General features: G+C 41.1%; 1 protein-coding gene across 3 annotated transcripts in view; it reads left to right on the forward strand.

The window, feature by feature from the left end:
• Positions 1-25127, forward strand: part of igf2r (insulin-like growth factor 2 receptor) — a 226884-nt gene that overhangs the window by 130312 nt on the left and 71445 nt on the right. For all 3 annotated transcript variants that reach the window (XM_060831661.1, XM_060831659.1, XM_060831660.1), the window contains exons 27-28: positions 5433-5651; positions 14477-14607. In XM_060831661.1, coding sequence (XP_060687644.1) covers positions 5433-5651; positions 14477-14607 — 350 coding nt within the window. The remainder of the gene's footprint in view (positions 1-5432; positions 5652-14476; positions 14608-25127) is intronic.

Genomic DNA, 25127 nt, shown 5'->3' on the forward strand with positions numbered 1-25127 from the left:
AGTCATACAGCATAGAAATGGACCCTTTGGTCCAACCAGTCCATATTGGCCATGTTCTCAAACGAAAGTAGTCCCACCTGCCAGCTATTGGCCCATATCCCTCCAAACCTTTCCAGTTCATGAACTTCTCTAAATGTCTTTTAAACGTCGTAACTATTTTCTCTGGCAGTTAAATCCTTAGATGAACCACTTTGTGTGTTCTTTTTCAAATAAAAGGTTGCCCATATCCTTAAATCTTGCTCCTCTCACTTTAAATCTGCCCATTGTTTTGAACTCTTCCCCCACCCCCCCGCCATCCTAGGGAAAAGCTCCTTGTTGTTCACCTTATCTATGTCCCACATGATTTTATAAACCTCAGTAAGGTCGCCCTTCACAGTCGTCCTCTCCTAGTGGAACAAATCCCAGCCTTTTCAATTTTTTTAATCACTCAACACTCCATTCCTGGTAACATCCTGCAACTGACCTAAATGGTTTCCATCTGGAGTGCATAAAAGACAGTTGTCCTGCTGTCATCTTCTATGCTGCTTTAGGAACATTGTAGAATCTACACTTTTGTTTGCTGCAGGCTGTCTTCATAAATTCCTGTCTCTTCCAGTCTCAGAACATAAGAGCTAGGAGCAGAAATAGCCAGTACAGCCCTTTTAGCCTGTCCTGTCATTCAGTATGATCACGGCTGATCTCCTCTCAACCTCAACTCCGCTTTCCAGCCTCTTCTCCATAAACCCTTCAACCAGTTGCTAATTAAAAATCTGTCTAACTCATTTAAGTTATTCAGTGTCCAGGCATCCACCAGGTGTTGAATTCCACACATTCTCAATCTTTCAAGAGAAGTCATTTCTTCTCATTTTGTTTTAAATTTGTTTAAAACAAATGATCTCATTCTAGGTTACCTGACAGGACAAACATGTGCTCTGTCTACTTTTGTCAAACACTTCAACATCTTGCATACCTCAATTAGCCTTTCTGCCCAGTCTTCTAAACTAGAGTACAGGCCTAAACTGCTCAATCTCTTTTCCAAAGATGTCCTCCTCTCTGGAATCAATCTACTGAACTCATCAGCTGCTGATGATGCAATTATACCCCCCTCAAGGGGACCAAAACCATGTGCACTCAGTTTAACCTTACTACTATCTATTTCAACTCCCTCCTATTAAGTTCAGAAACTGCTTATCCAGCAAGAAGTGATGGATAAGTGAAAACACTTTCAATTAAATATTGGGGAGATTGAAGTCTTCGTTTGTGCTCCCCACTTCAACCTATATTTGCTAGCTACTGACTTCATCCATTCTCTGGGACTGAGATTAAATCTGTCTGTCTGTTTGTAACTTTGGTTTCATTTGCCCTCAGTCACCTTCCGACCACATTTGCACCTTAACTAAACCTGCTTGTTTTTAATTAACATTGTTGCAAATGTGTTGCTGGTCAAAGCACAGCAGGTCAGGCAGCATCTCAGGAATAGAGAATTCGACGTTTCGAGCATAAGCCCTTCATGCTCGAAACGTCGAATTCTCTATTCCTGAGATGCTGCCTGACCTGCTGTGTTTTGACCAGCGACACATTTGCAGCTGTGATCTCCAGCATCTGCAGACCTCATTTTTTACTCGAAGATTTTAATTAACATTGCCTGACTTTGCTTATCTGGGAGATCAGCTGCTGAAACCCTGATCTGTTTTCTTGAGACTTGAATATTCTAGTGTGCTGCTGACCGCTTTCTCATATTCTACCCTCTAATTTTGATGGTATCTAAAACTCTGCCACTTCCATCTTAACAAATTCAGCATTTCAATCACTTAAGACTTTGAACTCATTAATATATTGGCTCTAGATCAAGCAAGTCTTGATTAATAAATTTCAAATTCTTGGTGTCAAAGCTCTGTGGCTTTGCCCCTCCATATCTCTGTAAATCCTATCAGCTTTCACAAACCTCAAACATCTGCCCTGCTTTAATCAGTCTCTCAAATATCTTTCCAGTGTAATTGCTCTGCTGTTGGTAGTTGCACCTTTTAGTTGTTTAGGACCTAAGCTCAAGATTGCAGTCTCTGCATCATCTCTTTCCTTCTTTAAAACACTCCTTTTTAAAACAATTTCTGACCACACTTTTTACTCTTCTAGCCAAATTTTGTATGTCTCAAATATTTAGTGCTTAAACGTTTCTCCTTTGTCTGTGGCCAGAACTGAATGCACTTGTCAACTAGTGAAGTGATTTCCCCACTGTCATTCTAACTGATTTGGTTCCACAGTTCAGTATGTCATTTGTTTTGCTGCTCGACATTTGATTTATTCTCTTCAACTTCACCCTTTACAGTCTCAGCATAATGAGATGTTTTCTGTAAATTATAACAAAGAAAATTTAGCATTTTTACACATGAACTTAAATTGAGAGAAGTATGCTACTCGGCCATTCACATCTACTCCATTGTACTATTGTATTAGGGCTGATCTGATATACTTCACATTCCCACCAACCTACAATAACACCTAAGAGAAAGTGAGGTCTGCAAATGCTGGACATCAGAGCTGAAAATGTGTTGCTGGAAAGGCGCAGCAGGTCAGGCAGCATCCAAGGAGCAGGAGAATCAACGTTTTGGTTCCTGAAGGAGGGTTCATGCCCGAAACGTCGATTCTCCTGCTCGTTGGGTGCTGCCTGACCTGCGCCTTTCCAGCAACACATTTTCAGCTACAATAACACCTAATTATGAAACTACCTATCTCTGCCTTAAAAATATTTGACACTTCTGCCTGTGAAGTTGGTGGAAGCAGGTTCCAAAGGTGCTCAACCTCTGAGAGAAAGAACTTCTCTCTGCCTTAAATAGGTGACCTGTTGTTTTTAATCACTGGCCCTTAGTTCAAAATTCTTATACAATCTCTCACCAATGATCTGTATATGAAGCATGACCTCACACTTGTGTATTCAATTCCTTTTGCAATAGATGACACTCTCATTACCATCATTACTTGTTGTATTACTTAACTAACCATTTGTGATTCATACAGTAGGACATACAGATCTCTCTATCTCCACTTTGCAGTTTCCCCATTTTGATAATATGCTGCTTTTTCACTTTTCCTGCTCAAGTAAGCAAGTTCACCTTTTCCTTTGCCAGATCTATTGTTCGCTTGCTTAACTTATCTGTATGCTTTTACAAAAAACTGGATGCTGAAGATCTGAAGCAAAAACAAATTGCTGGAGAAACTTGGCATATGATTTACTTTATTTACTTCCTTGTGTCCTTCACGGAATCATAGAATCCCTGCAGTGTAGCCCTTGTATCCACACCAACCCTTCAAAGAGCATCCCACTCAGACCCACCAGCCTATTCTTGTAACCCTACATTTCCTATGATTGATCCACCTAGCCTGCACTTCCCTAGATGCTAAGCAATTTACATGGCCAATCCACACAATCTGCACATTGTTGGTTTCCTGCTCCAGTCTAACATGGAGAATGTGTAGACAGTTGCCAAACGGTGGAGTCGAACCCTGACCTCTGGTGCTGAGAGATAGCAGTGCTAATAAATGAGCTGTTGTGATGCCTTGTCACAACCTAACTTTCATACCTATCATTATATTATCAGCAAGTTTAGCAACCATATTTTTGGTTCCTTCACCATAGTTGCTTGAGCAATTTCATTTAAAAAAGAGGCCCCAGCACTGTTCCAATGGTGTGCTACTCATTGTCTTGCCAACTAGAAAATGACCCATTTATGACTAACCAGCTAACAGGACAGGAAAAGCATTTTTTTGTCTATGCTGGTATGCTACCCGTGCACCACGATCTGTTATTTGGTGATGTGACACTATATAGAGTGCATTCTAGAAAGATGATTATAGTGCTGTCCTCTTTCATCCAGAGAAAGTTGCATTAAAGACATGAAATTGGTTAAATGTGATTTCCCTTTCACAATAACGATATTGACCCTGCCTGAGTATCTTGAACTTATTCAAGTACCCTGCTTCAAAGTCTTTGATCAAAGGGAAAATGTTATAAGATATTATTAATGTTAAGCTAAATGGCTGTAGTTTCTTACTTTTTGTCTCCTACCTTTCTAAATAAAGGAGTTATACTAAATATTTTCCATTCTGGTGGAATCTTCAAATTTAAGGAATTCTGGAAAATTTAAATGAATGCTCAACCCTCTCCAGTTAATTTAAAGATACTAGCATGAAGTCCATCAGGAACCAAGGGCTTAACCCACACCTCCTTAACTTTGCTCAGTATGATTTGTAATTTTGAGTTTCTCCCTCCACTTTCTATTACCAAATAGCCCCCTTTTTTAAAGTTTTATCTGATATTATCTGCTCACTTATATATTTCCCACTTTGCTGTAATCCCTGAGTCAGTTCCTTAGATTTTACTGTGTCTTCTAGTTTTGGTATCATCCTCCGTTTTAATCAGTCAGCTTTCTGTTTTTGAATCCATGTCATTCATGTAAATTACAAAATGTAGTTGACCCAGCATCAATTGTAAGGACAGAATACCATGCTGCCATTTTTCTTTACTCACACCCATGTAAAGGCTGTCAAATTCACTGCCTTTTACCCTTCAGATAATTTTTTGTCTATACCCATGATTTACCCTGCATTCCCTTGTGCTTAGACTTTTGGGTAATTGTATGGAACATTGTCAAATGCATCAGAAGGTTGAGGGTCACAGCAAGGGTTTTCCACAGCTCAGTTCATGCATTACTTTCTCAGAGGTTGACTATTCTGACGTACAAGGTTAATGTGGTTCTGTTTGCCGAGCTGGGAGTTTTTCGTCCCCTTTCTAGGTGACATCTTCAGTGCTTGGGAGCCTCCTGTGAAGCGCTTCTGTGCTGATTCTTCCGGCAGTTATACTGTTTTGAATCAGCCGCTTCCGGTTGTCAGTAGCTGTCCGCTGCAGTGGCTGGTATATAGGGTCTATGTCGATGTGTCTGTTGATCGAATTCATGGATGAGTGCCATGCTTCTAGGAATTCCCTGGCTGTTCTCTGTTTGGCCTGTCCTATAATGGTGGTGTTGTCCCAATCAAATTCATGTTGTTTGTCATCTGAGTGTATGGCTACTAGGGATAGCTGGTCGTGTCGTTTCATGGCCAGTTGGTGTTCATGGATGCGGGTTGTTAGCTGTCTTCCTGTTTGTCCTATGTAGTGTTTTGTGCAGTCCTTGCACGGGATTTTGTAAACCACGTTGGTTTTGCTCATGCTGGGATTCGGGTCCTTTGTCCTGGTGAGATGTCACCTAGAAAGGGGACGAAACGTTTGCAAGAAAAACTCCCAGCTCGGCGAACAGAACCACAACAACGAGCACCTGAGCTACAAATCTTCTCACAAACTTTGTACAAGGTTAAAGTTAGAGATTCCAATCACCCTTTTGAGAAATTATTTTTGCTGTGTTGTTACCTGCATTTTGGTTTTTTAATCAAAAAAAATAACCAAACTCTGATTTCTTAAGGTGAAAACTGTCAAATTAAGGACCCAAAATTTGGTTATGTGATTGATTTGCGACCACTTGCTAATGAGGATCAGAAGGTGACGGTTGATGAATACACCTATCACTTCAGAGTATGTGACTATTTGAGAAACCCTGACTGCGGTAGCTCTTCACAAGACGAAAATGCAGTTTCAGCATGTCAGACAAAGCCACATGATGATAATTTCAAGAAGATTGCAGGTATGTTGTCTTTTTCAATATGAAATTCTAAAAATAAGATGTTTCCTCCTTCCTTAGGAAGAAGTCTGTCTTTTCTCAACCCATGCAATGATTTGGTTAAACAAATGGGGCTAGCAATGTATTTTCAAATCTTTAGTTTCAGCAGTGTTTGTGGGAATACCACCTTGAGGTGGTGCAAAAAGCTCGTGTTCTGACTTAGAATCCCTACAGTCTGGAAACAGGCCTTTCAGCCCAACAGGCCTATTCTGACCCTGTGAAGCGTAACTCACCTAGACCCATCCCATAACCTATTACTCTACATTTACCCCTGACTAATGCAACTAACCTGCACATCTTTGGATTATGATAGGAAACTGGAGCACCCAGAGGACATGAACATGCAAACTCCACGCACAATCATCTGAGGCTGGAATCGAATCTGGGTCCCTGGTGCTGTCCCTGAGGCAGCAGTACTAACCACTGAGCCCTCTAGCATCACCTAATGTCATGGAAGAAAATAGCACTGTTGATGCAAGTAATGGAGGACTCCAAGTAAGTTCCCGAGTTGGGAATTTGTGTTGCAGACGTTTTGTCCCCTTCTAGGCGACATCCTCAGTGCTTGGGAGCCTCCTGTGAAGCGCTTTTGCGATGTTTCCTCCGGCATTTATAGTGGTTTGTCTCTGCCGCTTCCGGTTGTCAGTTCCAGTTGTCCGATGCAGTGGTCGGTGTATTGGGTCCAGGTCGATGTGCTTATTGATTGAATCTGTGGATGAGTGCCATGCCTCTAGGAATTCCCTGGCTGTTCTCGGTTTGGCTTGTCCTATAATAGTAGTGTTGTCCCAGTCGAATTCATGTTGCTTGTCATCTGCGTGTGGGGCTACTAAGGATAGCTGGTTGTTGGTGTTCATGGATGCGGATCATTAGCTGTCTTCCTGTTTGCCCTACGTAGTGTTTTGCGCAGTCCTTGCGTGGGATTTTGTACACTACATTGGTTGTGTTCATGCTGGGATTTGCTCATGCTGTCATCTAGACAGGGGATGAAATGTCTGCAACACACACTCCCAGCTTAGTGAATAGAACCACAACAAAGAGCACCCAAGCTACAAATTTTCTCTCAAACTTTGAACACCTACGGGCGAGAGATGCGAAGACAAGCCAGGCAATGGGAATCCTGTGCTAAGCGCCACATACGAACAATTCCGGTTCCTGCACGAATGCCGAAAGAATTGAATCTTTCCACCATGTGTCAGATTCAAACCACCAGTCAACAACCCACAAGCCAGGAAAACAGCCAGACAGAACGGATTCAGGATGATCCAGGTAATGATTACAGATGCACACAACAGACTCCAAATACAGACAAAGTGCGTGCTGAAAATTGTTAATTTCAAAAACCACCAATCAGGATTGGACCCGGACCATAGAACAGGCTGTCACCATAGAACAGACCAGAACCCCACACTGCAAAAAAAGGCACTAAAAGAAAAAATGGCCAAACTAACACAAGAGAAGATACCACAACACACATCTGGGTTAGAAACCCCTCCCACAGACAGCTCACTGACACGGAAAGAACAATACTGGCCAAGGGACTCGACTACACCACAGGGACGTCAAGATAGCAGACTTCCTAACAACACGAGAATGGACACTCGAACAATGGACTGACAGAAGAGACACAACAAAGTGTCGTACCTCTGATAACAAGGAAAAGACAAACACACAACCTCCTCACCAAGGTGAGGGAAGCACTAAAATCACTAAAACGATAACAACGTAATCATACTACCAGCAGACAAAGGCAGAATGACGGTCATCCTAGACAAAGCAGAGGACATACAAAAAGCACAACAACTACTTGCAGATACCAACACCGACCAAAAGAGGGAGTTTGACCCCACCCCACAGCTCACCAATAGGATAAACAACAGAGGAACCTACAAAAAAATGGACAGATAACCAGGTTTGACCTACAAAGGATGAAACCTGAAAGCAACACCACTCCCAGATTCTTATGGACTACCTAAAGTGCACAAACCAGACATTCCACTCAGACCAATTGTATCACTACCAGGGACACCATCGCACAAACTGGCTAAAGAACTACAACAGAAACTGAAATACCTGCTCAGCGGATCCAGACACACTATACAGTCAACACAGAGGAATTCTTGGACATCATCAGAAATATACACATAGACAAGGAAGAAACTATGGTCTCATTTGATGTAACGGCACTGTTCACCTCTATCGACAAAACCCTAGCCAGAGAAACAATAGCCAGCCTGCTGGACATACAGAACCGACAACAGGATGGTGAACCTATCAACAAAGACGACATGCTCAAACTACTGGACCTGTGCCTCACTACACACTTCACATTCAACCAAATATATGAACAAATCAACAGCACACCCATGGGCTCACCCATCTCTGGACTCATAGCAGAAGCGGTAATGCGAAGATTAGAACAAACAGTCTTACTGCAAATTCAACCCAAACTCTGGGTCAGATATGTGGATGATACATTTGTAATCATTAAAAATACAAATAAAAAACACACACCGGATCATCAATGCCACACTCGCAGGAATCCGATTCACTACAGAGGAAGAAAAGGACAACTAACTCCCATTCTTAGATGTGGTACAGAGAGCACCTAACGGAGAATTCACCACAAAGGTATACAGGAAAGCCACACACAGACCAAGTCCTGAACTACAAAAGCAACCACCCCAACACACAAGAAGTTGCATAAAGACACTGTTCAAAAGGGCCACAACACACTTGCAGTACACCAGAACTGCAAAAAGTGGAAGAAGAACACCTATACAATATATTCGCCAAAAACGGATACCCCCGCAATTTCATCAACAGATGCCCAAGGGAAATACAATGGAACGAGGACATGCCACAACCCAAAAGACTACCTACACTACCATACATCAAGAGCATTTCCGTACTGACAGCCAGACTACTGCGACCACTAGCACTCAACAGCGCACAAACCAGCAGCCACTCTCAGACGATGACTCACCAGAACGAAGGACCAGATACCCAGCATGAGCAAAACAAATGTAGTGTACAAAATCCCATGCAAGGTCTGCACAAAACACTACATAGGACAAACAGGAAGACAGCTAACGATCCGCATCCATAAACACCAACTAGACACAAAACGACAAGGCCAGCTATCCTTAGTAGCCACACACGCAGATGACAGGCAACATGAGTTCGACTGGGCCAACACTATTATAGGACAAGTCAAACCGAGAACAGCCAGGGAATTCCTAGAGGCATGGCACTCATCCACAGATTCAATCAATAAGCACATCGACCTGGACCCAATACACCGGCCACTGCAACGGACAACTGGAACTGACAACCGGAAGCGGCAGAGACAAACCACTATAAATGCCGGAGGAAGGATCACAGAAGTGCTTCACAGGAGGCTCACAAGCACTGGAGGATGTCACCTAGATTGGGTTTTGTGCAGTCCTTGCATGGGATTTTGTACACTACATTGGTTGTGTTCATGCTGGGATTTGCTCAAGCTGTCACCTAGACAGGGGACGAAATGTCTGCAACACAAATTCCCAGCTCGGCGAACAGAAACACAACAACGAGCACCCGAGCTACAAATAATCTTCTCAAACTTTGAACTCAGTAAGGCATGTCCAGCCCAGGTTGGATGGAGAGCCAGTGGCTGTAGAGGGCCTCTTGACCCTAACTCCAGGCCCCTGGTTTTGGCTAGTGAGCCCCTACAACTAGTGCCTCTGCCTCCCTCACTCATCCCATGCTTCGATGCCATGTTTTAGTCAGTATAGTAGTTGTTTCCTTCCTTGAGAGAAAACAGGTGGCAGCATAACTTGGTTTAAACAGAGAGTACTTGGAATAAGCCAGTGTGTTTTTTTTTGTGGATTTTTAAGAAGTTGCAATGGTCCTGAAATGTCTCCATACCAGTTTCACAGCAGAAGAGGAAAGTCATACAGGACTCCAAACCAAAGCAGCAATTGTTTAGAGGAATCTTGAAAATTGCCTAATAATGAAAATTGCATGCTGGCAATTATCCCTCATTTCATCTTTTAAAAGGACAATGCCAAAAATCTAAATGTTGAGGTTTTGAGAGCATTTTGGTTGAAGCTGTGAATTAATTGAGCACTCAAGATCAAATTTTATCAATGTGGAGAATCACAACTGATCATTATGGTGTTCACCCTATTATCTGAATTCAGATTTGCATTCATATACGGTCATGGAAGCCCAAAGTCAGTAAACTGAAATAAGTGCAGAATTTTTAGAGTTAGCATAAAGCATAATTCATGAGTTGAATGTAACTACAGATTAGAATAAACAAGGACATTTACTTTGAAAGTCTAAGGAGATTAGTTGGATTACAACAATTTAGGTAGTTGCTGTTCATTTTCCCCTACATATCTCTGTTGCCTTTTAAATACACACAAGAAACATTGGCAAAGAGAGAAAGACTTGTACATTTGGTCTATTACATTCAGCTGGTTTTCAACTGGGCAAATTTAATTCTATTTTTCCACCAGGAAGAGAAGCAAGCCCTCTACCAACTTGTGCAAGTGAAATAAAGATAATTTCTCTGTCCTCTGAAAGCAATCAAATGTGAATTCCAGGTCTTGGTGATGACCATAAAATCATTGTTTTAAATGCCTTCACTTGGAACTTGTCTATCAACACAACTTGTGTTTACGCAGTGATTCTAATAATGAAATATCCCAGGACTCCTCAGAATTCTAAAATAATATTTTGCATTGCATGTAAAATATGTGAAGGGCAGGAAACCCCAAAAACTTGGCCAAAGAGGTTAACTTTGAAGGGCATCATCTTGGAGAGTGAGAAAAATTGGACTTATTCAAGGGAATCTGAAACTAGGAACTGGGAAAGCTGAAAGTATGGCCATTAATGGTAGAAGGATAATAATTGTAACTGGGGCACGTGCCAGAGTAAAGATTGCAGAGATCTCAAGGTTAAGGAAGAATGTGAATTCCAAAATAAGTATTGGATCTAGAGACCATTATGGTTTAGTGTATATAGCAGTGAATTGTGAATCGAACAGTATGAGTTAGGGTTCAGACAGCAGTTTTAGCTGCACTGCTACGAAGGGTGCTAAGCAAGAAGCTATATCCGCTTCATGCTCTAACAGCGTATTCTAAAGGTCAGTAATCTGGGATTATATATATATCCGGCATTTGATGACTTAAGTAACGTGCATTCTAATGCAAGGTTATCTGCTCAACAGTTTCTCTCATAGCTGCTGCTCAATGTTTGAATTATCAGTACGTTCTGATATACTCTAATAGCAAGCACTGTTGTATAAAAGTCCTTGACACATTTGGATTAGCATGAAGCTTGCACCTTACCAGGTTCAGGAATATTTTCTTTTGGTTTCTTTAACAGTTCTGTAGATGAAAAGCAAATTTAGAATTTTGGTGTTTACAGCACAGAAGATGGTAATTCAAGAAATCCACCTGGTCCCACACTACTTAGCCCCACAAATCTTTTCCTTCCATTAATTTATCTAATTCCTTTTAAATGGTGTTATTTAATCTGCCTCCATCACGCTGTCATAAAGTGCTATTTTGGAGCCAAACCACTTGCTGTGACTTTTTAAAAAGCTTTTCCTCGTGTCACAATTGCTTCTAGTGCCAATCGTCATAAATTGATATCCTTCGTTTTTCAGTCATTTTGCCAAAAGATGTATTTCTTTGTGTACTCTGCCAAATCGCATTAGACCAACTAACCGTATAACTGGCTTTAGGGATGACTAATGTCATTCTCTTGTTTCTGGACTGTCTCTAATGCCTTAGTGTACTTTCCAAACGGTTGTCTAGTCATAATAATCCAGTTTAGGTTTAATCACTGCTTAGACAGGTTTATTGTACCACCTTTACTTTTGAAATCTACCTGCTTATTTATAAAGCCCAGGATCCCATATGCTTTAGCTACTTTGTTAACTGCAGTTTTGAAATTGTACCCTTACACATTCAAGTCTCAGTCATATCTTTAATATTAAGCAAAGCAGGGGACTGTTTCCTGTCACTCAACTAATTCTCTCTGTTGCTATTGTCACTTTTTATTCTATTGAGTAAAACCTTACAGTCCAGTCAGTATAACTGGGCTTTTCAACTCAATAAAATAAAATGCCTTTTTGGAAATCTATCTGTGCCTAATCCACTATATTGCCCTCCAGTCCTTGATTAAGCAAGAAACTCTGAATTAAAAACTTGCACAAATCAGTACAGGCTTTCTTTAAACCTACATTTGCCCAGTTGCTTGTTGATTTTGCACTGGATTTATTATTGGTATAAATTTTTGTTATCTGTTCACCAATCCCCTGTTATGACCCCTCAATTGAAAGAAGATTTGAAGATTATGGTCGGTGTTTCCTCAAATTTCGTTCTTCCCTTAAATTCCTCAAATGTCCCATCCAGTCTTGATTTTTTTAATTATTGACGTATCTGATACAAACACTCATCTCAACTACCACCTCATGATGTGGAAGCACTGTCAGGTGGGCTGCTCTGTTCTGAATGGTGTTGAGCTTTGAGTGTTGTTGAGGTAGTTCTGGCAAGTAGAGAGTATTCTTTCACTTCACCCCTGACATTCCTGACTTGTGCTGAGAATGTGTTGCTGGAAAAGCGCAGCAGGTCAGGCAGCATCCAAGAAACAGGAGATTCGCTGTTTCGGGCATAAGCCCTTCAGGAACGAAGAAGGGTTTATGCCCGAAACGTCGAATCTCCTGTTCCTTGGATGCTGCCTGACCTGCTGCACTTTTTCAGCAACACATTCTCAGCTCTGATCTCCAACATCTGCAGTCCTCACTTACTCCTGACTTGTGTCTTATATGGCCTCACTATAACTTTAATCACCACATTTTGGGTAAAGATAGATGCCAAGTACTTATTCAATCCCTTAGCCATGGTCCACCCCTTTTGTGTAAACTTTTTTAAAATCCCTAACCACTCCCATTTCTAATATTGCCATTATTTTGCTATTTATTTTGGTACAATCTGCCTGTAAAGCACAAAACACTATGCTGTATCTCTGTACATGTGACAGCAATAAATCAAACTCAAACTTTTAGATTTAGACTTATTTAACTGCCACTCTTCTGCTGCAGATGTTTTCACTTATGAACTGTGTTCAATTAGTTCTTAATATGGTATCCACCTGACATTTTTGTTTTCAGTTTCATTTTATTGTTTCTTCAACCAGGGAGGTTTGGGTTTGCTTGTCTCATCTTTTATGGGCTGTGGAAATATGCTTTGACTGTATTTGAAATATATCTTTTTTAAATGGCAGCCCATTATTCCATTATTGGTCCAAATTGTTTTTACTCTAAATTGTCCTAAGTGCCTGGATTGAAGGTTTGTTTTCAGATGTTTTGTCACCATACTAGGTAAAATCAGTGATCTTCTGCTGAAGCATTGGTGTTTTATCCTACTTTCTATTTGTGTCTTCATTTTGTTTAGGGTGGTGATATCATTTTCAGTTCTTTTTCTGAGGATGGTAGATGGGGTCCAAATTGATGTTTATTGATAGAGTTCTGGTTAGAATACCTTGCTTCTAGGAATTTCTGACCTAGGAATACTCAGACCTCTTGACATCATGGCAGTCCACAAACCTACCGACACACTGAAATAGCTAATAAACAGAAAAGATCCTCTCCAAACTACAAGCAAAACAAATGTTTACAAAATGCTAAGCGAGGACCGTAACAAACACTACATTGGACAAACAGGCAGAAAGCTAGTCACTAGGGTACATGAATGTCAGCTGGCCACAAAAAGGCATGACCTGCTATCACGAGTATCCTTACTTACAGACAAGGAAGGCACCATTTCAACTGGGACATCCTAGGACAGACTAAATAGAGATCTGCACGGGAATTCCTAGAAGCATGGCATTCTAACCAGAACTTGTTCAATAAACACATCGATTGAACCCCATCTACCATCTTCTGAGAAAAAGAACCGGAAATTATATCACCCACCTAAAAAAAACCAAGGCACACAAATAGAAAAAGGGACAAAACACCAGTGTTTCACTGGAGGTTCACTGATACCTTGCATAGTGATGACATGTCTGAAAAGGAACCTTCCAGCTCAGCGAGCGAACTTACATACAAGACCTCAACCTGAGTTACAAGTGTTCTCAAAAATTGCTGCCGCATGTCTTTTCATAGCCAACCGAAGCCCTATGATATTACGGTCCATATATCGTGTGTACTTTTACCAACAGTTGATTCACAGCATGGAAACACAGGCCCTTCGGTCCAAACAGCCCATGCTGAACATAATTCCAAACAAAACTAGTTCCACCTGCCTGTTCCTGGCCCATTCACTTGAAACAACAGATCCAGCAATGCCCCCTTCCTGGTTAGGCTAAAAAGATGATACAAACATTCCCCTGTTTGCAGAAAAGAGCAAGAATTTAGACTGCAGTTTGTGCCATACTCCCTGAACTATCCAGTCCTTAATGGTTCTCCTTGTGAAAACTGTTGCAATTTTCTTTGACTGCAGATATTTAATTAGACTGCAGATGATACAAATTTGACTTAGTTAAATAGTGGCTCACGTTTTTAAAAAATGTAACTGTTGATGCTGACGATCTGAAACAAGTACAGAAATTGCTAGAGAAACTGATCTCCAGTATCTGTGTAGAGAAAGCAGTTAATATTTCAGGTCCATTGACACTTCTGCCAAGTTACTTTGGCAATATCTATTTTTGCTACAAATGGTGGCCAGTTGCTCTCCTAAATGTAATTGGAAGTTCATGTTTAATCTCACAATGTGCTATTTTAATTTTCTTAAAAGGACGCTTTACCCAGCATTTAACCTATGAAGATGGATTGATAATGATAAACTACACCAGAGGAGACATTTGCCATAAAATTTATGAACGGTCAACTGCCATCTTGTTCTATTGTGATCACAGCCAAACGCCGGTCAGTGAATTGATAATACACAGTAATTTAGAACTGCTGAATAGTTTTACATTACATGAAGGTTAAAACTGCATCACTAGCATTAGAAGTGATTTCATCTGAATATATTAATGTGACTGCTCCTTTCGCCTGCCACCTCCATCTTATTTTTAAAGTTTAACATTTTGGGTTCTGTGTTGTCCAATTTTGAAATAAGTTCCTTGCTAGAAAATAATTGATTTTTCATATCTTTGAAGAAAGCTTCTAAAATTATGTCCATAGTTAAAACTTGCATTTATGATGCTTAATACCAACTACAGAATTTTGAAGTGCAAAGTGGAAAATTTAATAACCTAGAGATTTTAAATATGCAAATTTTAACTGCATAAAAAGTATTTTATTTTACCAAATACAGAATTTATTGAATGGTTGCTCATAAAGTAGACCCCTGCCTTATTTCTTGCCATTCTATAACTGCCATTATATAACTGTAGAATTAAAGTAGTGCCTTATCTTTTTCATTTGTAATATACGGAATTCACACATTCCATGGGTAAGGAGTTTCATTACACTACCCAGTGTTTCTGAAAAAGAGCTTTTACTCTTAGTACTTGGAATCAAATTTACCACCAACTATCTGTGTTCTGTTCTTACTGACTTGCCTTGGTCTAAATTCTCATTTGGAGACTTGCAACCTTATTTTTCGCTAGCTCTTTGTGTGTTCCTTCAACAACACATCATCATTACCATGTATAAATGTTGCAAAGGCTTTCGTAGTATTGAATTAAGGTAAATAGTTACCCACTATGAATTTGAGTGAAAGAATCTGCATTGTTATGAGTAGCTTCTCAATAGTTCTGTTTAGCTTCTCAACACAGAATCCCACTTGAATTCAAAGTATTGATGGTGGATGTGTTCAATGCAATTACAATGTGACAAATATTCGGATCAGCTGCGTCAGCAGAGAGAAAATCAGTTAACACTTTTTTATCATGACATTTTGCCAAGGGGGAGAAAACATTTCGTTGAGTTCTGAAGAGCTATTTTGAAATTGAAGTGTTAACTTTGTTTTCCACAGGTTCTGCCAGAGCTGCTGAGTTTCTCTGATACTTTTGTTGGTATATTTACATTGGGCGGCATGGTGGCTCAGTGGTTAGCACTGCTGCCTCAGCGCCAGTCACCCGGGTTTGATTGTGGCCTCAGCTGGCTGTCTGTGAATTTTGCACATTTTCCCCGTGTCTGTGCATGCTTCCTCTGGGTGCTCTGGTTTTCTCCCACAGTCCAAAGATATGCAAGTCAAGTGAATTGGCAATGCTAAATTGCCCATAGTCTTGGGGTTGAAAATGTGTTGCTGGTTAAAGCACAGCAGGTCAGGCAGCATCCAAAGAACAGGAAATTCGACGTTTCGGGCCAGAGCCCTTCAACCTGCCTGGCACCCTCTCCTCATTCCTGATAAGATAAAAGGTAGGGAGGAGGGACTTGGGGGAGGGGCGATGGAGATGTGATAGGTGGAAGGAGGTCAAGGTGAGGGTGATAGGCCGGAGTGGGGTGGAGGCGGAGAGGTCAGGAAGAGGATTGCAGGTTAGGAGGGCGGTGCTGAGTTCAAGGGAATCGACTGAGACAAGGTGGGGGGGGGGGGGGGAGGGGAAAATGAGGAAACTGGAGAAATCTGAGTTCACCCCTTGTGGTTGGAGGGTTCCCAGGCAGAAGATGAGGCGCTCTTCCTCCAACCGTCATGTTGTTATGTTCTGGCGATGGAAGAGTCCAAGGACCTGCATGTCTTCGGTGGAGTGGAAGGGAGAGTTAAAGTGTTGAGCCACGGGGTGGTTGGGTTGGTTGGTCCGGGCGTCCCTGAGGTGTCCCCCCAACCTCTACTCCCGGCACCTTCCACTGCAACCGCAGGAAATGCAAAACCTGAGCCCACACCACCTCCTTACTTCTCTCCAAGGCCCCAAGGGATCCTTCCATATCCGCCACAAATTCACCTGCACCTCCACACACATCATCTATTGCATCCGCTGCACCCGATGTGGCCTCCTCTATATTGGGGAGACGGGCCGCCTACTTGCAGAACGCTTCAGGGAACACCTCTGGGACGCCCGGACCAACCAACCCAACCACCCTGTGGCTCAACACTTTAACTCTCCCTTCCACTCCACCGAAGACATGCAGGTCCTTGGACTCTTCCATCACCAGAACATAACAACATGACAGTTGGAGGAAGAGCGCCTCATCTTCCGCCTGGGAACCCTCCAACCACAAGGGATGAACTCAGATTTCTCCAGTTTCCTCATTTTCCCCTCTTTTTCTCCCCCCCACCTTGTCTCAGTCGATTCCCTTGAACTCAGCACCGCCCTCCTAACCTGCAATCATCTTCCTGACCTCTCCGCCTCCACCCCACTCCGGCCTACCACCCTCACCATGACCTCCTTCCACCCATCACATCTCCATCGCCCCTCCCCCAAGTCCCTCCTCCCTACCTTTTTATCTTAGCCTGCCTGGCACCCTCTCCTCATTCCTGATGAAGGGCTTTTGCCCGAAATGTCGAATTTCCTGTTCCTTGGATGCTGCCTGACCTGCTGTGTTGCTGGTTAAAGCACATTTTCAGCTCTGATCTCCAGCATCTGCAGACCTCACTTTTTACTCATAGTCTTGGGGTGCATTAGTCAGGGGTAAATATAGGTTAGGGAATGGGTCTGGGTGTGTTACTCTTCAGAGGGCTGGTGTGGATTTGTTGGGCCAAATCGCCTGTTCCCATACCGTAGGGATTCTAATCAAATTCTAATCTAATGATATGTTTCAGGACATTTTCAAATTAGTTTGGTCATTGCTGTGCTTTTTGAATTTAAGAGCAATTAAGTAAATTATCAGATCAACTTCAGTTATTGGTTAAAGATTTTTTAAAAAATTAAGTCGGGCCCTATTGACTCCTCCTGACTGCTCATTCTGAAGGGCAATGAGATCTATCTTGCCCAAATTATAAGATAGACATAGGTTTGGTTTAGTGCCTCACTGTACAAACTGTTAGTCTACATTTATGTTCATTTCTCTGGAGTGTAGCTTAAACCTGACTACAGCATGACTCAGGAAAATATGTGGACCTCTTATCCAAAGCTGACTGAAGTGATTGAAGATGTAACTGTAAATAAAGCAGACTAACCAGTGAGATTAAATTCTTAGCAGAACTATCCCTTTTGTCTGGAGCACTTAGACATCTTTTGAGGCTTCATTTAAGTTGGGGGGGATCTTTGACGTTTTGAAGTTTAATTTTTCCAACCAGGCTAGACTTGGTTTCAGAGATGCGGGTTTAGCCCCCAGTGAAGTCCTCTTTTTGCTTTTTAATGGGAAAGGCCTAGGGCAACTAAGTACCTGACGAGCAATTAACAGCTACCAATTGGCCTCCCATATGATTAAGAACTTTAGAAGGCAGGCATCCTGCTCCTCAAGGGCTGCAAGCTAATCAAAATCTGCAAGCTCCGCATTGCTGGCATTCTCACTGGGTGAGGTAGCTGCTACTGGTATTGCACCCAGGATCACCACTGGACTCTCGGACACAGATGCAAAGGTGGCATAAGGTTCACAAAAAAAGGGGATGTATAGGGTGTGTTTATTTGAGCTATTTAAAATAACATTATTCTAACTCCTCTCTCTTGAAGAGGGGCGTTGTAGAATGATGCTGAGATGTCAGAAAAGTTTGGGGTTTTATTTTTGAAGTAGCCAAAAGCATGAGTGAATGGAGTCAAGCGCTCAGAGTCTGGGTTGTAGTTCTTGCTTTCAGTTTTACTTGAGGTTTTGGAGTTGAAGCTGCTAGATACATTGTCCTTGCTCTAATATTTCAGTCTTCCACCCTTTTGACACTCTATACTGTTGTTTTCCATTGGAAAGACAGACAAATTATTATTGTATTTACTTCCTTCTACCACCCCACTCTTTTTGATTATTTAGTAAATTGGGTATCTTCAATTGTGAAGACCGATGCAAAGTAATTAAGTCCTCTAGCATTTCCTGGTTCCCCATTATATTTACTCTGCCTCATTCAGATGGTCAGTGTTCAGTTTGATCTGTCTTCCTTTTTTATATATTTAGACAAGCTATTGATGTTGAGAAGCTTGTTTACACCCTTTTTTTGTTGTTTAGTCGTCTTTTGAGTTAAAATTAAACCATTCCTCTGCCTTTCACTAATCTTTGCAATGTTTTATGTCTTTTAAATTTGGTACTATCCTTAACTTGTTTCATCAACCATTGTATTATTCCCTTTCTGAGAATCCTCCTTTTTGTCACTGGGGTAAATTTTTGTTGAGTCATGGACTTTTTTCAACTTGTCATTGTTTGTTCGTCACCTTTTTCTGCTAATCTTCTTTCCTAGTCCATTCTTGCCAACTCTGCACTCATTACTTCATAATGACCTTCATTCAAGTTTAGCACAATTGCTTCCGACTGAAGTTTCTCACTGTCATCCAGATATTCTAGTGTGAGTCACCAAACAGAAGTATACAGGTACAGCAAATGATTAAGAAGGCTCATGAAATTCTATTCTTTATTATAATAGGAGTTAGACATAAATGCTGTGCTACAAGTATTGAGGGCATTTGAGAGACCACCTCTCTCATTCTATGTTCAGTTTTGGCCTTGTCTGTATCCATTGGGATCCCACAGGGATCAGTGTTGGAGTTGCTGTTTGTATTCGATAAAGTGGTTTTGACTTGAACATAGGAGGGTCGATCAGTAATTTCGTAACTAATACAGTAATTGTTGGTTAGTAAATAGTGAACAGGATAGCCTTGGAGTACAAGAGGATATAGTCAGGCTGGTCAGATAGTCTGATCTGCAGCAAATGGAATTGAATTCCATGATGAGTGTGAGGTGCAGCACTTGGGCAGGTGAAACAAGGCAAGGGAGCACTTGAAAAATCATCCACCCTACCAACCTTCGCATAAACCAAATCATCTACTGACATTTCCACCACCTCCAAACGGACCCCTGATGAGGGGCTTTTGCCCGCAACGTCGATTTTCCTGCTCCTTGGATGCTGCCTGAACTGTGCTAATCCAGAATCTGGTTTCTAGCATCTGCAGTCATTGTTTTTACCCTGTTTTTTATCTACTACATGAAAAAACAGTAGGGCCCATGGGGAAAGAGGATTAGAGAGACCTCTTGGTGAAGGGGTCAATGACAAGGGCTGAGAGAGATTTTTCAGATAATGAGCGAAACTGGTGAGTGGTGAAAATAACCACCTTCAGCACTTGCAGTAGCACAGGTCAGAGGTGGAAACAGAATCCTGAAATACTGTTCTTAAAGTAACCTCTTTATTCACAGTTCTTACATAGCTGTCCTCGCTGTCTTGTCAAGAGGGAGTTTGGTTTCATATTTCTGGGATAGGCACATCAATCCTGCTTCTGTGTCTAAAAGGCATTGTGTCCAAGTCTACTCACGGTCCAGTTTAGTCAACTTTGACATTTTAATGAGCTCAGGTTTAAATCTGGTGACAAAAGCAGACTTCAGTTGGCCATAGTCGCAGCCTTAAATCCCAGTCGTCCTGTACATTTGGGACTTCAGCATATTCTTTCCAGCTTGTCCTAAACTTTTTCTCATTCTGAGACTTCTGTGGGTTTTTGATGCAAGCTGTGAATTTTGTTTTTTGTCCAATTGGTCTTATGTGGGCTATACCCTGTAACCAATGTTTTATTGCTAGCCAGCCAGCTTGCAGCTCCTGCTCATACTCTCCAAGAGCACCCCTGACTGCCTCATGGAGGAGATGTCCTTCTCTTTTGGTAGCAATCGCATTCAGAATTTGCACCCCATCTCAAAGAAGAAGCATATATATTCCCTTGAACTGTCTAGGCTTTTCCATACCGTCATTGGTCCCTTCTTTTGGGTGACTCCTTTTTTCTTTAGAACAATTTCAATATTCTCTGGCTGCAGGTCAGTCTGTAGTACTGGAACATCCACCTCAGTGCTGTCTTCTATCTCTGACCACTTTTCTCTCTTTATGACTCCTTTAAAACCAGGGAAGTAAGTGGTACTAGGGATATACAGTCCTTATCACTTTCACTGCTAGAGTTCTTCTGTTTGAGTCGGTTGTCTTATGAGGGAAAAAAAGGATGATCTTGTTGTCATCGAAGTTTAGAAGACTGGGGATGATTGAGTTGAAGTTAGTGTGATCTTGAATGGTCTGGATGAGGTGGACTTTGAAAAACAAATTTCCCTTTGGTCGCACACGAGAGGAAACATAATTTCCAAGAGATTGTGGGACATTAGAACTCTTGTCCCAGAGGATGTTGGAGGTGAGTTCATTGAATAATTTTAATGCACAGATTTGTTAGTCAAGAGAATTGAACGTTTTGAGAGATGGATATGATTTCAGAACACAAGTAGATCTGCTGGAATGTTGTTAAATGGCCGAGGAGTCTCAAATGGCCCAGTCTCTCAATCTGCATCATACATTTATATGTATTAAGAGGAATGGCTCAAAGGTGCTATGTAGAAGGAAGATCGTTCCAATACTGCTGTGCTTTTTTTTTAAGCAGTGGTTTCAGCATTGGGTTGAAATGAGTACGGAGTTTCTCTTGTAGGACAACCTCACTGAATTAGTCTATGGTAAAATCTTAAGTTAAATCACAAGGGAATCCTGACAAATTCAATTGAAAGAGCTTTGTGGAATGCAAAGTGCCTCCAGGTGACAGCCATCTAACAGTTTAACTGAAAGCAGAAAAACTGAAAGGTAATTACAATATCACATTCTTCTATTGAATAGAATTTGCAGGTCTTAAATGTGCAAGGATTCAGAGCATTTCCCACTGACATTTTAATATTCTACATTCTGAAAACGTCACCATCTCCAACCACTGCCAGCTCACCACCAGGGCAGTTTTTTTAAAAAAAAGTGAACTTTCAATAGCAAGTGGGAAAGTGATTGAGGTATGTATAGTGTCAGTCTTGTTGGAAAATGATCTGAAACGTTATGCCTTTTTTCAACTTGAAATTGTGCAACAGGGGCTTTTTATTACACATTATATGTTCACACCAAGTGGTTTAGTAAGGCAGCTAGTCCAATATTACCCATTTAAATTCAGCTATTCCAGAGGGTCCAAACAAATGTTTGGTTTCTCACAAGTAATTGGGATTTGATACCTTACTACCAGAACAGGCTGGTGACTTTGCCATAATCAGAATTTTCTTTTCTGATTCCTAACACTTTCATTGTACCCTTCTTCAGGTGTCACTGTAAATGTGCTGTTGTGGATAAATCATCACAAGCTAACTTTAATTTGGCTACCCATTAGGAAATTTCTTAGACAATCAAGTACTGAAACAATGACTTAACTTTTTAATTGCATGTAGAAGCAAAATAAGATTCCTCAAGTAAGCAAGTTAAGCCTCTCAATTCAACTTGGCTCTTATCAGATTTAATGGTGGAACTTAGCTACAATTCCAGCCAGCAGTAATTTGTCTCAGTTTTGAGATTTGATCCTTTTGCAGTGTTCTTCGAAGTTCTGCTCCGGAGGAATCCTGGAATAGAATTTTCTTGTCCTTCAGGTCTTTGGTGTGGCATTATTGATTATCTTTTAGATTTTTTCACCTAAAATTGGTTAATCTTCTGGGGTCCTTGAGTCTGCAGCTTGCTTTATCAGAAGTAATGCTTCTGTTCCTTTCTCACGTTTATCCTTTTACTGTCCATTTGAAGACCAAGCCTGTCCTGCAATTAACTCAAATTTTCCAGGTCAGTCATTTGTCCTTAAGGCAGCCCGCTATCAAGCAGGTGTCAAAACAGTTTTCCTTATGTAGCCTCAACTCCTCTTTTTCTTGGGCATGGCTAATTGCTTTCACTTTCTGTACAAGTTTGTCTGGAATAAACTATTAAAGGACGAGTTGCTGCTGCTTTCAGTCTGAGTAGCTATTAAAATTCTGAAGTTTGTGTCACTGTTCCTTAACTTGAGAGAGAGTGTTAATTTATAGTCTGCTAATTGAGGAATAATCACTTACTCGGAAGATATAAAGTTTTGAGGTTGGCAATGTTTTCAACTAGAGGTTATGTTTTCATGTCATTCTATCAATTGTGAAGATTCCTGAATGTAGCAACTCTGACAGAGTTCTGAATTATTAAAAATGCCATGAGTTTAATCCCCTGGGATGAAAACCAACAAATCAACTCAAAGCACTTAGAATTTGATCTTTACACTGAAATGGGAAATTGTTGACTGTCTCTCCATTTTATCCTGTTTCCGTCTCTAACAATTCAAACACTGCTTATCCATGCAACCTCAAATCTCCCCGATTGTGACCAACGTTTGTGGCAATCCAGTTTGAGCATTGTTAAGTCAAAATTGCTTCCACAGGAGATGGACTTTGTGGGCTGTGCATCATCTTATAATCCTTTTACTTTCAAAAGCGCTATGATGTGGAAATGTAAAATTAAGTTCAGTTGGAATTAGTCATCTTACAGATTCTCCACCTGAGTCAATTTTTTTTCTTTTTCAATAGATTTGGCATTCGGAAAACCTCTTCTTGAGGTCTCTACATGAGTCATAGAAATAATGACATGACTATTGTTAATTTTGCTGTTTTAATATAATAGGCATGTCATTTGGACTGCTGCTATAGTTTGCAACTGCTGCGAAGGAGGTATCACTTCAGTGCAAAGGTTTCACAAGTGCTGGAAATATGAAACATTCTAGCAAAACAGTAATTCTGTATTTCGACAGATGCTGGCAGGCCTGAATATTTCCAACATTGTTTTTAAGTGTCACCCCTGTACTGTATGAAATGCTGTTAAGAGATTACCACTTTTTAAAAACTGCACTCATTAGAATGCTGGGCCAGCACTTATTTCCCATTTTTCCAGTTACCCTTGCTGGAATGTGCTGGTGAGCTGTCAGTGATGGTAATACTATTGGATATCAAGATGTAATGGTTAGATTCCCTGTTGGAGATGGCCATTGATTGGCACTTGTGCAGCACAAATGTTTGACAACCCAAACCTAGATATTGTCCAGGCCTTGCTGTATTTGGGTATGAACTGCTTCAGTGTCCGAGCAGTTAGAAGTAGTGTTGGTCATTGTGTGATCATCAGCAAGCATACCTACTTCTGACGTTTATGATGGAGGGAAGGTCATTGAAGCAGCAGAAGTTGGCGTGAGGGCATGACTGCTCCTATTCCTTCTAGAAGGTGAGGACTGCAGATGTTGAAGATCAGATTCGAAGAGTATAGTGCTAAAAAGCACAGCCAGTCAGGCAGCATCCGAGCAGCAAGAGAATCGATGTTTTGGACATAAGCCCTTTGTCAGGAATGAGATTACGTTTGTTTAATCTTTTATAAAAAACACAGCACTTAACATTAAGCACACAAAGTAAATACTTACAGCTAAACTCTTCATTTACAATAGTAAGCTTTATGTTTGGGCTACGTTATGAATAATGGACAAAAATCTTGATTATTCTTCACAATTCCCAAATGATACCTAGTATTTGAACACCTGCTTAAAGTGTTAATAAAGCTTTCCAAGTATGGGGAGATGAAAATACTGCTCTACTGTCACTTATCAGAAGACTTGCATTGTCTATATCTTAAACCTTTCACCACCTCAGGATTTCCAAGTGCTTTATAGCCAGTTATTTATTTTTGTAGTGTAGAAGTATGTCATAGGAGGTTTAGAAATCAATTTGTATATTGAGATCTTGTACTGTTATTTGAGGCATTAATATTAGCTAGGACATAAAGGGTTCCCATGTTCTTCAGAATGCAGTAGTTGGCCCCGATGGACTGCATCCTAAAGTTTTGAGGGAGGTGGCTGAAGAAATAGTAGAGGTGTTGGTTGTAATCTTTCAAAAATCACAAGTCAGGTCAAATCCCAGATGATTAGAAAATTGCTGTTGAAACCCCCTTGTTCAAGAAAGGATCAAGACGGAAGGATGAAAAATTTATAGGCTGATTAGCCTAACCTCAGTTGTATGTAAAATTCTAGAATCTCTTGTTCAGGAGGTCTTTTCTAAATTCTTGGAAGTGCAGGGTCTGATTAGAACAAGTCAGCATGGATTTAGTAAGGAGAGGTAGTGCCTGACAAACCTGTTAGAATTCTTCGAAGAGGTAACAAATAGGTTAGACCAGGAAAACCCAGTGGATGTTAGCTACCTAGACTTCAAAAAGGCCTTTGATAAGGTGCCTCACAGGAGGCTGCTGAGTAAGGTGTGGGCCCGTGATGTTCAAGATGAGCTACTGGCATGGATTGAGGATTCGCTGTCTGACAGAAGGCAGAGAGTTGGGATACAAAGTTCTTTTTCAGAATGGCAGCTGGTGACAAGTGGAGTCCTGCAGGGTTCAGTGTTGGGGCCCCACCTGTTCACTTGATATATAAATGATCTGGACAAAGGGACTGGGGGCATTCTGGCGAAGTTCACAATGATACAAAGTTAGGCAGGCAGGTAGTTCTGAGGAGGTGGGAAGGCTGTAGAAAGATTTAGGTAAAAACAATGACTGCAGATGTTGGAAACCAGAGTCTAGATTAGAGTGGTGCTGGAAAAGCACAGCAGGTCAGACAGCATCC

Source organism: Hemiscyllium ocellatum, chromosome 10, assembly GCF_020745735.1.
Source record: "Hemiscyllium ocellatum isolate sHemOce1 chromosome 10, sHemOce1.pat.X.cur, whole genome shotgun sequence".
Taxonomy (NCBI): domain Eukaryota; kingdom Metazoa; phylum Chordata; class Chondrichthyes; order Orectolobiformes; family Hemiscylliidae; genus Hemiscyllium; species Hemiscyllium ocellatum.